General features: G+C 30.0%; 1 protein-coding gene across 1 annotated transcript; it reads right to left on the reverse strand.

Annotated features, from left to right (window-relative positions):
- Nucleotides 1–230: 230 nt before the first annotated feature.
- LOC107451247 (achaete-scute homolog 2) lies at nucleotides 231–13,176 on the reverse strand. Its single transcript, XM_016067286.4, has 2 exons — nucleotides 11,956–13,176; nucleotides 231–717 (listed from the first exon to the last, which is right to left on the reverse strand). The coding sequence occupies exon 1, from the start codon at nucleotides 12,672–12,674 to the stop codon at nucleotides 11,958–11,960; it is 717 nt and encodes a 238-aa protein (XP_015922772.2). The 5' UTR covers nucleotides 12,675–13,176; the 3' UTR covers nucleotides 231–717; nucleotides 11,956–11,957.
- Between the last annotated feature and the right edge of the window lie 750 nt (nucleotides 13,177–13,926).

The following is a 13,926-nucleotide window of genomic DNA, read 5'->3' on the forward strand; positions in this document are numbered from 1 at the left end:
ATCTGACACGCATACATGTAGCACATATTTTTTTTAATCTCTATTTTTAAGCTCATCTTATATAAAATAAAAAAAAGTTTTTAAAAAAACGAACACATATTTAGCTGTGTGTGCGTTGTAAAAAGAGTTTGGTAAAAAGACTCCATTTCCAGAAAGTGAAATAAAAAGTGTTCCACTTAAGTTTTTTCTTCGTCTCTTTCATTTCTTTTTTCTTCTTTTTTTATTCCTACTTTTTACAATTGAAGAGGGGGAGAGGAACGTATGAAGAATACGTTTCTTTTTCAGCCAAGTTCAGGAAATCCTTCGGTTTGGAATGGAAGCCGCACGAACTTCCGTCCTCCGACCGGAAGTCGACATCAGACGATTTTCAAACATGGCCGCCGGCGGAGGTTGTTGGAAACTGAGATTTAAGAAAGGAGAAAAATAAAAGTTTTTTTTTTTCAAAGTGGTGGTTTTTCGGCGATTTTTCTGGAAGAACGGTTGAGTGACCATAGATGCAAAGTCCGAAGTTCCGCAAAGAGGTATCCCCAACTACGCAGAAAAGAGCTTTTCCTTTTAATTTAGCTATGTCTCAGAGAGTTGTTTTCGTTCCGGTTTCAAGGACCCTCAAATGGAATTTTTCTCACACACTTTCGAATGTCTTTTTTGAACACAAAAAAAATAGCACAACTTTGAGTCCTTTTCACTCTTTCGAAGCTTCAAATCGAGTCGGAGTTCCTGAAAAAAATCAAAAAAAATTTCAATTTAATATTATAATCCATTTTAACTACACTATTCATAAATTAAATACATAATTGTAAGAGTCATAAAAAAAATCAGGCTAACTTGAGCAATAATAAAGAACAATAAAAGATAGTTTTAAAAAACAGACGACATTTTTGGAACATTTTCAGAGTTGACTGATTCAGGCTTAGTTCACGTGAAGAAGTTTAAAATACCCGTTACGGGAACTATAAAGACATAGTTTTTATTGAATCTTGAGGACAATCCGTTGCGGTGTAAGAAGGTAAAGAAGTTTTGAGTTATAATATCACCGACGAAAGAATTTCCGATAATATAATTAGGTCTGATGTCATAGCGTGGAAATCAACTGAATGGATTATAATTCTTAGTTAGAATTTGTGAAAAGCTACCTTGATATTTAAATAAATGTAAATTTTATAATAACTGGATCTTCAATTTTAACACTCGGTACAATATACACGGTAGTCTGTAATGACCGTTCTTGATGAATATTTTTAGATCCCTATTCATATATCAAGTAAGAAAAAATGTAAACAAATTAGGATTCGTAGATTATTAAAGAGAGAATGATACAAAAATCAATCGGATCACATGGTAACTCTTCAAATAAGTAAACACAAAGTTCTCAACGAAAACGAACTCTTCTCTTAGAAAAAAAATTAAAATTAAACATTATGGATTGTGCCAACAACAGCTCGAATCATTTTTTGATTAAGTATGCTGTCAGATCTGTCTTGATAAACAAATAACACCGAATAACTGTAATTATTAATTCTGTTACGTTACGGCATATTATGCTCTTTTAATCAAAAAACTAGATAATTCATTAACAATCCTGTGCAATGAGAAAACTTATCCTTCATCCAATTCATCTAAATAGTATCTTTCACAACTGATTCATAATCGAGATCATTTCATTCCATGGGTCCTTAGTGTCTCAAGTATGATCTTATAATCAGAGAGTGGAATATCTTATAATTCATTGAATTCGTGTGAAAATCTACTCTTAATCAGTACGCTGCGATCTCATAATCAGAGCATGAGATAATTCATTAATTTTACGACATATCTGCATAGCTGAATCCGTCTTTCATCTCAGTAACTAAGTAAATCTCTGATCGGCTCTCCAGCGCTAATAATAAAAAAAAAGAAGAAAGTAAGTAATAATAGAAAAGGGCCAAAGTGAAGATTGAAGGCAGGGACCCAAATTGAATAGGTGGTTATGGCTCCGAAGGTAAAGGTGCTTTCTACCTGCCCTGAACAATGGCTATCGACCACACTTGTCTGCCATTGTCCACCAAAGTTCTGGATTCCTGTTCAATGCCGGGGCTCCCTTTCTTCCGAAGGCCCCCTTTTCTTTTAGGACCCCACCACTCCAGCCCTTCTCCTATTATACTTGGGGCCGCACCTACATTTTATACTTTTTTATTTTATTTTATTCCCCCCACCCCCTTCTCCTGTTGAAAAGAAAGTTCATCCAGGCTTTTGGCTCTTAAAGAAGTCCCCTCTAGGATACTTTTTTTTCTCTCTATATTCCCTTCTTATTCTCTATCCATTCCATTTTTAAAAATTCGGAATCCTCTGGGTTACTAGAAGAGAATCTTTAAAAAAAAAAAGAAGATGAAGGAGGCGATGGTTGCTTTGGGTGTGTGCTCACGCATGCGCAATGCGTTTCGAGAAACCTGTTCACTTCCGGTCCAGTCAAAAATATCCAAAAACATAACTTCCGCCAAAAAATTTTCTTAAGTGTTTTTTTTTTTTTTTTTTCCTTGAGGGAAAAAAATATCTTTAGATGTTTTCTTTATAAATCGAATGATATAAATAATAGAATGCTAAGAAAGATCGTCCGTTGCAACTTGCCATTTCGTTTTCTTCCAAGGCGTGGTATGGATGGATACTTTTTTCCCCTTTAGTCCATCTTTAAGTAACACGAGCCTAGAAGTTTTTCGTGCCTTAATTTTTTCAGTTTTTTATCTCCCCCCTTCCTCCAGGTTTTCTTCCTTTTCGAGCAAAACTTGATCCTGTCATCGATGACAAAGGCATCATCAGGAAGAAAAGGTGAAGAGGGAGACCCCTCCATACCAATTTGGCGAAAAAGGGTAAAACTTTTCGGGCACACAATGGGGCAGCTTCTAAATTCAGGAAGATCCAGAGAAGTGGTGACGAAAGAGTTTAATGAAAATTTAAAACTTTCAGAAGGTGAGTTAGAAGCTTAAGAAGAAGAAGAAAAAAAAATTTAAAAATGGGGTTGAAAGAAAAAAAAAAACCCTCGGTATAAGAAAAGGTGGCTGATGATGATGGACCGCGTTACGCTCTTTGGGGAAACTCTAGGATTAAAGCGTTTCAGAGGAAAAACAGGAACACAATGGAACTCTTTTCTACCAACGTTTAAATAATAACCCAAAAAGGGTTTTCTACTTCAACAAAAATCACGCGGAAGTCTTACGGGGAAAAAGATAGCTCATAAAATAATCGGGATCATCTTCAATAGAAAAGATGGAGATTATAAGTTGGATCAGTTATTCCCTTTAATATCCATGTACGGATTCTTTATGTGTGAGACCGTAGTTTGGTGTCTTGTCTCATATCATGCATTCATAATCTTTCCTTCAAGATTCCTCTTCCTCCCTCCATATTTTCCTAATTGTTCTATTTCTGCGGGGATAGGTCAAATGAGTTTATCTCTATCGTAGGGTGAATTCCCATCAGAAAGGGGTCTTCCCAGAGATTATCTTGCAATGAACTCACTTTATAAGGTCATTAGAAGCAGTTTTAGGTACAAATTAACAAGGGCCGTAACGATTTATTCATATACAAAAAAAATTATATTCTTAGTCTTAGTGTATTAGATTATAAAAATTGCATTTGAAGTTTTTTTAAACCTCCAATAGCAGGCGAATAATATGAAAACAAGAACTACGAGTAAGAATAAACGTGAAATTCAATGTTGTCCGAGCATTGCGGAGGTTAACGTGAATAAAAATGAGGTTTACGAACAGGTTAGTCTTAAAATGTTATAGTTGACGCAGTTAGGTACTCAGAAGTTAAAACATTTTTTTAAGGTTCCTTAGGGAAAAGGTATAGCGGTGATCTATATCACTCCCCCCCCCTTTGCGGACTGTTTACTCCGAATGTCAATGGATAAAAAATAAAAATTTGATTTCTTTTATATATATATATATAGACAGTCGAACTTGTTTGTAACAAGTGGGAAGGGACAGCAATATTCGCTCGACACAGCCAAATGCTTGTAAGGAACTGGTTCGTGAAAAAAATCATGAAAGTTCATACTAACTTTTTTATTTCTGTCTTTAGAGTGTATTTATTCTGTATCAATAGTTAATTTGCTTTGAAATGTCTTTACCATCGGATATGACTCATGGAACCTGACAAACATTTTCCCGAGAGATATCAAAAATTAGAAAAGTGTAATTGGGTAGAAATTTTATGAATCCCAAAAATGTTGCTCGCTAAAACTGAAGTTTACTCGTTAAAATCAAACTCCAATCGACTGAACGTTGTACTAATGAAATATTTCCGATTTCTTCGTTAAATCCGGGTTTTCGTTTTACCTAAACTAGTCATAAACGAGTTCGACTGCACATTTTATGGGTAATGATTGATATCATCGAAATTTATATACGTTTACGGAATAGCTGTCAGAGATTTGTAAAAGCTTACGTACAAGTTTTGAATTTTTCTTTTGTTAATTAATTAATTTATTTTAGCTTTTAATTTAAGCTATGATGATTCAAAACAGTTTTTTAAACTTCTATTTATTTATTTATTTTCAACTTAACACGCATTTTTTTTACACTAATATATTTAATTAAGAGTCTTCAAGAATTTATTTTTTTTAAAACTTTTTGTTTAAATGCTTTAAGAAAAAATGTTTCTTTTTAACTTCATTAAAGACATAAATTATGCCACAAAGTAAGACAGGTACAGATGCTTCGTTTCATCACAGTAACTCATAGCGAATTTACAGTATGTACAGTTTATATATATATAGTTTTACTGCTTATATCAAACTACTCCCTTCATAAATATTTGTAATTTTTTATGAAGTTTCAAGAGTTTTTAAAGATTAAAACTTTCTAAAATTGTCATGGACTTTTATTCCAAGAATAACCACAGTTATTTCATTTAAACTGCCAGATATTCCATCCCTTTTAATTTTCTGAAAGTAGATTAAACCGATTGCGAGAGTGCCCATGGAGTTTCGAAGAAGAAAAAAAAATAGATGGTAGTTTGTGGAATCTCCTTTTAAATTTTGCTTCAAAATTTCTTGAAAAAAAATGGATTCAGTTGGTCAGGTAATCTTCTTTGAAATTTCTGAAAATAAATGGAGCCAATTCTGGAATTTTGCTTTTGAAATTTCAAAAACTGGAATAAACTGATTTTGAAATATATGTTCCAAGTATACCTCTAATAAATTCCATCTATATGAAATAATTTATAAAATATTGAGGTTAATTTCGTACTTCACACAGTAAGTAGTTTCATAGATTTTCCATGACTGTAGATTGTCCATAACATTAATTACGTATCTATGGGACTATAACACTGTAAAAAATTCTGGATCAATTACGCTATAAAGTGTCGGTACTTTGGGGGCATCGTCCGTAAAATCCATTTTACCGTAAAATTTATTTTTATTGTAAGATAACATACCGTAAATTTTACAAGAAAATTTATTTATTCCGAATGATTCAGTGATTATAAGGTAATCATCCCTGTAAAAATTACGGAGACTCAGGATTTTTGTTCCGTAACATGTTGCGGTAAAAATGGATTTTTCGATAAAAAGTACCGACACCCTCTGTACCGGTATCAAATTTCCGGTAATCTGATCCTGAATTTCTTGCAGTGTAAAATTATTTCTTGACAAGAAATACGCAATAAGAAATTAATTTATAAAATATTCAGTTCCCTTTGATTGTAAAAACAGAATTGTAAAGAAAATAAGGTACTTTGCGATTATCTCGTCGACTATTTTTGTACTTCAGGATTATCCCTCCGACCATTTTCGCCAAACCAGCCAAAAAAGAGCTTCTGCGCCAGTAACCGTAAATTTTATCATATCTCAAAAATAATTCAATGTCCAATTATAAAAAAATAGAGATTTTTACTTTGTATTGCACTTTTTTATTGCGCATTTTTACACTTACATTTTTTTGTAATTATTATTTTATTATTATTATTATTATTTGATAAAATTAATCTGCTTTGAATGTTTATTTTGAAAATTCTTTCTCATTATGATGGCGGCAAAATATTTGGGCATTTTCGCGAAGTTAGCAGATCAATGGGATAATCCCAAGTGCAGGTCCACGGGATAATCCCAAAGTACTGAAAATAATTTTTGCTCCACTCAGACTTAAATCAATTAAAATGTAATAATTATGCGAAAACTAATTTTTAAATTTCATTTTAAAAAAAATCCCGCGATTGCCTTATGGTTGAAATTAGGACTTCAAACTATGAATAAATTGTTAGATCGTACCCAATTCAGGTAGTTTCCATATAATTTGCTACTGCCGTGGACAATTAGTATTCATCTCACAAGTTAAACCACGCTTATGTGTATCAAAATCATCACGTAAATCTGGGAGAGTTAGGAAGAAAAAAAAAATGCTCAAACCCCCTCCGGCTTAGTTAGAAAGAATTATCTTGGTTTAATAAGATAAAAAAAAAATTCTTTACCCTTTTGCGTTGCATATTAATGATGTCAAGAACTAAGAAAGAAATGTGTTTAAACTATTAGTTATAAAAGATCATTTCTTTTTGTCATCGTTTACGAATGATAATGGTTTTTGAGATAATGTATTCTCAGAATTTACTAGTAATATCACGTGTAACATACCTGGTTCAATGCCACACGCAAACAGCTTTTTATTATCATTTTCTTTAAATTATCAACTTTATTTTAGTTTCCTTATTATTAACTAAACGAAAAGTCGTTTTGTTTTTCTTTCTTTGCACCCATTAAGCTGAAGATAATTAAGAACAGCCAATTTATCAGAAGAGTTAAGACATCATAGGTTATCGTTTTAAAATCTTTTTAATTTTTCACCTCAACGTAACATAATGATTTATACCTTATATAGTAATTTATAACCTGGTTAAAATATTAATAATGTATTCTATATGTTTTTATGTTCTTGTAAGTTTAACTAGCAAAATTATGTTAAAATTGGGAATATTTTAAAGAAAGCAACATAAAAAATAAGATTTTCACAAAAAACTTTCCTCAGTGAAAAACATTCCAATCCATTTTAATATGACACTATTTTGTTATAAGTTTAAGATAGAATTATTATCCTACGTTGAATTCATGTTCGATAAAGCTGGAAAGGAAGATAAACTTATTCAAACCATCACCATGAATCACGGAGTTTTAAGTATTATTTATATTAAGGCTTCTCTAATCTTCCCGTTAATTTTCAAATAGCAAAAGTAAGCAAATTTTGAATAAAATAAGGATAAAGTATGCATCAGAATATGTAAAGGGCATTGAATCAAAAAATTATTACCTTATTCAACAACAACAAAAAAATAATAATTATAATTTTTGCAAAAAAAAAACTCCTTTTTCAAAAATTTCTACCTATTTTAATATGACACTAATTTGATATAAGTTTAAAATAGAATTATTATCCTACGTTGAATTCGATAAAGTCGTAAAGGAAAATAAAATTATTCAAATCATTACCATAAATCACCGAATTTTAAGTATTATTTGTGTTGAAACTTATCTAATCTTACCTAAACAGTAATATTAAGTTAAAAAGAATAAAATAATGATAAGATATGCATCAGAATATGTAAATGGCATTGTATTAAAACATTTAATCTCTATTTTAAAATTGTGGGAAGATCATTTTAGAAAAGCATATTAGAATATGATATGTTTTTCTGATATTATACGCGATCAATTTGATATTCTTTTTGGTAATTCGCAAAAATACAGAAAAATCGTGTAGATGCAATTTTAAACAATAAACTAAAAAAGAAATTTTTTTTTAGATTAGTTCTTTTAATGAAGAAACTAATTTTAAAAAACGCATATAATGCAGAAATCAGATTTGAAATTAAAATTTTATTTCAACAATTTAGTACTTGACAGTTAATTTAAGGTGTAACTGTGTAACCGGACCAGAGCAATATTTTTTACAGTATAATTAGACGAGACAAAAATTATCAAAATTTGATTAATTTCCTTGATAAAAAAATGAGATGTTTTTAGAAAGTTAAGAATATAGGAATTCTAAATTAATAATAAACTCAGATTCGAAAAATTTTGTCCAAAATCATGTTTTTACACTAGTCAGATGATGCCTTAAAAATTAATTTGTTACCTATAATGAGTCAAGTAATGATTTTTAGATTTCGTATCTGATTCTTCTTATAAATATGAGCGGTCAATTGCAACACCCTATCTTATGAAGCTCTGTTCATTTCATAAAGTAAATAATATCAAATATTATTATATTTTATTAATATTATATACCTAAAAAAAATAATTTTATTTTTATTTTCTGATATCTGAATATCTATGCAATACTATATACCGTGTAAATGATTTTTTATACTTAGTTTTATAATAAATTTTTAGTTTTAATAATTAATTATTATGAATAATTACATTTATTTAATATTAGTTATACTTTAGATATAAAGTAAAATGGCTAACTAAAGTTTAAGAACATTTCTAATATTAAATATTTAATATTAGAGAGAGTGAAAAAATTTTGTTACAGAATATGACTCTTTAAATTCTATTTACAAAAATTACATATATTTCCTCATTTATTTAGCAAATTTTTAAAAATATTATATCTATATATATATATAGCTAATTAACATAATATTTTGATAGCGTAGAGAGGACATGTTAAGCAAAAAAATTCATTCTCAACTTTGCAAGATTTAGGAACTTCAGATCTATTATCAAAATATATTTTAATGTGCTCTTACAAATTTGGGAGCATGAAAAACAATAATATCGTAGATTTTTGCCGAAACATTAAAAAAGGCGCCAAACTGAACAACACAAGTGTATTTCTTAAACTTGATTGCACGATAGTGTGCTTGGACTTAAAGGAGTACATGGTTCATAACACCTTAATAAGGTTACGGGAAATTCGCACCTTATTATGGTTCAAAGATCTGATATTATGGTTTAGCGTTTAATCGATTTTTCTGTCAGTGTATCGAAAACAGATTATTTTTAAGACTCTGTTGGGATAAATTAATGTTTCATATTTATTGTCGACTTAACATGCTGATAAGTTTAATGGATTCCAAAATATAACTTAACATATTCATCTTCTTCACATACAAATGACGTAATCGTTTCCATAACAAACTCAATATTTTCTTTATCTGTTGTAAATTTTGTTTTACAGAGTTTGGAACGCTTGAATATTCAAATACTAATCTAGACACATTCTTTTCTTTTTAAAAATCTTAACAGAAAGACGGGCAAAGTGTGATATATCGCACTAAAATAAAGGTGGGGCTCTATCATGACCTGATTGTACACCTTTAAAAAGAGTGGATCGGCTGCATTAGGGTCGGGCTGATCCACGCCTTAAAAAAAAAAGATCCACCTTGTCCTGGTACAGGGACAGAAAAAAAAGGGATTTTTTTTTTTATATATACACAACTGTTTTTATTACGCATTCGTGTTCGGAACTGGGTGGGGAATCTTACTTTTATACGCAAATGTCTCATTTGTTTACAAAGTTCATATTGTTTTTCAAATTTGAGTTCGCATATTCAGCTCAATGCGCTTAAAATGTAACTGAATAAAAGTTAGTTAAAATTGTTACAATATTTCATTCTAAAATCCTTCTCTCTGTTAGAGCTGAACGTTAGAAGCAATAAAAATAATTTTAAATTCTTTTCCACAGAATTTCTCAAAAATTTAAATAAAATTATTGAAAAAATTGCTGGAAAATTACGTAAAATTAAATGCTTTTCATTTATGGTGTATTCATGAAATAATTAATAATTATAAAAATTTATATGCATGAGGATTGCAAATTATTTTAAGTAGATCGCGAAGTAATGAAATGTTTCAATTCTAACTTTAAAAATCAAAAAAATAATAAAATGATAATTTGATACGTTTATAAAATACATATAAGGTATCACAATAATTTTATCCCCAAAATGAAATCTCAATTCATCTAATAAAGTTTTATACATATGCTTGACACTGACATGGATGAAGTTATATTATTCTTGAAGCATTGAATTGTTTGAAATTGTCTGCCATAACAAATATTCATATAATTTTTATGAAGGTCAAGTTTATATTATGGGCATATATTATATTTCATGTATAATGTTCTATAGTTGATGAATCCCTTTTGCAATACGTAATATTATTTGATTTAGTGATTATTTCTCTTAGTCGTATTATTTAAATTATATCTTAAAATTTTTTAAATTTTGAGAAAAATATTCTAACAAATAACATTGATTTAATATTTGAATTACTGATGCTTACATTTTGAAAACATTTGTCAATTAATTTATATTTTTATGCAAGCATGAAAATTTTTTATTAAAAATCATGAATATATTTTTAGAAATTAGTGTACATATACCAATGTGTTTTACACACTACCAATCAGAACATTGTTAAGGATAAAACACTGTTGAAGTAAATAAAATCTCTTAAATAATCTGTTTATCAGAAGTGCATCCGGGAATTATGAATAGTTATTCAGATATTCGTGTTAGTGATGCTCACAATTACTAAAATCTTTCAACAAATATTAAAAAATTTATTTATTTCTTGTTTCGTCAAAGATTTACCATCAATTTATTACTTAAGTTAATGAAACATTTATGTTAATACTAGTTTGATTGATGCTCATCATTAAAAAAACTTCAGAAAAGAAAAACATTTTTAAATTAATGAATTGTCTTGTTATTTTCAAATAAGTTGTAGATATGGTCAACGCATCTGTAGATTTACGTAAATACTCGTTAAAACGAAACCGTTCGTTACAAAAAATTTTAAATCATTTTTAAATCAATTTGCTCTTTAATTCATAAAGGATAAATTATAGATATATTTCGCACATTTGTAAAATATTTATATAAATATTCGTTTAAATACCGTTAAGTACCATCATTACAAGAAAACCTTAAAAAGTAATTTTTAAATTTATTTACCTTTTAATTCACTATGGATGAATTATAGATATATTCTATAAATTTGAAAAAACGTTTATACAAACATTCATTTAAAAGATATACATCATTTAAAAATCTTAATACATTTTTCAATACATAATGGATCGATTATAAATTTATTGCATAAATTTCAAAAACTTTTATATAAGTATTTGTTTTAACGAGACTCATAATTAAAGAAAATTTAAAAAAACATTTTTAAATCAATTTACCTTTTTATTTATTACGGATAAATTATAGATACATCTCTAAAATTGGTGAAAACATTTATGCAAGTACTCGTATAAATGATGCTCATCTTAACCTTGCAAAAATAATTTTTAAATCAACTTTTCTCTTAATTCATTATGGATAAATTATCGATGTATTCCGTAAATTCTTAGAAACATTTATGCAAATATTCGTTTAAATAATGCTCATCTTTAAAAAAAAATTTAAAATATTTTAAAACAAACTCATTTTTTAAAATATTATGAATAAATTATACATTTATTCCATAAATTCGTAAAAGATTTATGTAAGTATTCGTTCAAATGATGCTCATCACTAAAAAAAACCTTAAAAAACATTTTAAAACTAATTTATCGTTTAATATATTATGGATAAATTATAAATTTATCACATAAATTTGCAAAGACATTTATGTAAATATTCGTTTAAATAATGTAATATTCGTTAACATCATTAAAAGAGAAATATTTAAAAATATTTTTAAACTAATTTACGTTTTAATATATAATGGATAAATTATAAATTTATTCCATAAATTGGTAAAATATTTATCTAAGTTTTCGTTTAAAGGTTCATTAAAAAGAAACTTAAAAAATTATTTTAAAAAACTAATTCATTACGTTAAATCATAGATGTATTCTATAAATTCGTAAAACATTTATGTAAATATTCATTTAAATGATGCTCAGCATTACAAAAACCTTTTTAACTTAATTGAATTCATCATAAATAATGAAAAAAAAAATCTTTCCATAAAATGCTCACCATTAAGAAAGCCACGTTGTGAAGTCGAGTAGTTCTTCATCTTCCGGACTGAGACTATCGTAAGGTGAACTTGCATCGGAACCTAAACTCGGCGTTGGAGATGAGCAGGGTGGGGATGTGAGTCCACCGAACGACAACGTACCTCCAGCGGCCGAGTTGAGATGCAGCAATGCCGCATCTCCAAAATTATGAGAATTGTTCGTGGATGATGGATGATGTAAATGATGCTGAGCAGCAGGATGTAAATGTCGGAATTGTTCTTCAAAAGATGGAACACTGTTCTCCTCATCACCACCCACATCTTCGTCCGTTAGTAGTTGTTGTAACTGTTTGATATATTGAACTGCTGACCTGAGAGTCTCTACCTTGCTCATTTTCTTACTTTTGGCCCCATTTGGAACGTGTTGTCTTAGAGTGGCGAAACCTAAATTGACCTGTCGGACTCTGTTGCGTTCTCTTTCGTTTCTTCTCGCCACTGCTGGGGCCGCCGACCCCCTATGATGGGATCCTTTGGGCCGTTTATTTTTAATAGCTGTGGTATGGTTGTCGTCATCTTGCCGCTGCCTTTTGGGGACAATTTTGCTGACCGTTGTCCTGTTGGAAGCTGTTGTTACTGTTGGTGAGGTAGATGCTGTGAGGATGTATGTCGTCGCTGAGCTAATAGGGTTGAGGCTGGTTGAATGATCATTTAAATTTTCTAAGACTGTTAGCGTCGTCATTTTGATTGGTTTTTAAGTCCGTTAAAATACTCGCTTGTATCTGAAACTAGCAAATTATCGACGTATCTTCATCACGTTATGATATAATTAAAAAAAAAATTTTAACAGGCAACAGTTGTATGAATTAACAACTTAACAATACGGGTTTTGTAATGAGGCCTGATGTTTATAAAAATACAGAATTAAAATCGTCTGCACTACTCGTAAAATCCACAATTCTTAATCACAGTCCATTTGTAACAAGCTCTGAAAAAAAAAATCGGTGATAATGAATAAAAACTCTTGGAGGTAAATTTTTATCAAGTACGAAAGGTGTAAAGTCCCGAACGCACTCCAAACAAGCAAACACAACAAACGAGATAAAAATGTTCGATAAGACCACAAACGATGAGGAGAGCGAAATCAAAAATGGAAAAACGTCCCGTTCTCTCCGGTACCTGCGAACGTACTGACAATTTCGTCCTGCCCGGCCCACAGTTAAAAGCTCCCCACTCATGAATATGAGGCCCCTCCTGTAGCTTTGTGTCTCGTGCCTATAGTTCTGGTCGCGTGGCTGCTCGACCCTCCCCCCCCCCCTTTACACCCCTTCACCCTTTTCTAATATTTTTTTTTCTTTTTCCTCCTCTTCTTCCGTCGTTGAAGAAGAGGAGGGCTCCCTTCCCCCATCTTCTCCTTTTTCTATCAGAAGACGTTTTTCTTCTTTCTTTTTTTTCAAAACATTTTTTTTTTTCTTTTTTTGCTTCTACTTTTCTACAACCTTGGAGACGTAAGAGAAGGAACAGATGGACGTAAAAATGAGTGAATATGGTAGAGATGTTGGGGGATCGCGAAGTGAAGAAAAAAAAAGAAGAAAAAGAAAAAAATAGGAAAAAGGAGATGGATTGATTTATTTTGTTGTTTATTAATTTTTTTTGCATACTCTCTACGTTTTTTTTTTATTTACTTTTGTTGGGTTTCGTAGATATGAAAAGGGTTTAGTTTAAACATAGGAAATAATATGCATAACGGTAGGCATATCCTTAGGGCATATTCGATGCTCATTTTATGTTTTTATTTTATCTCGCTCTCTTAATTGCATATTATATTTATGTATTACTCTCTTTCATATCATGTCAAACAAGTTCCGTTGGAGGGTCATTACGTAATGTGTTTTTTTTTTTTGGTCTCAGTAGTTGGTTTGATTTATATTTATATATAACAGTTTGTCCTTCTGTTATTTAAATGGTTTCAATTATACAACGTTTTTACTACT

Source organism: Parasteatoda tepidariorum, chromosome 9, assembly GCF_982258835.1.
Source record: "Parasteatoda tepidariorum strain Cologne lab strain chromosome 9, Ptep-v5.0, whole genome shotgun sequence".
In the NCBI taxonomy this organism is placed as follows: domain Eukaryota; kingdom Metazoa; phylum Arthropoda; class Arachnida; order Araneae; family Theridiidae; genus Parasteatoda; species Parasteatoda tepidariorum.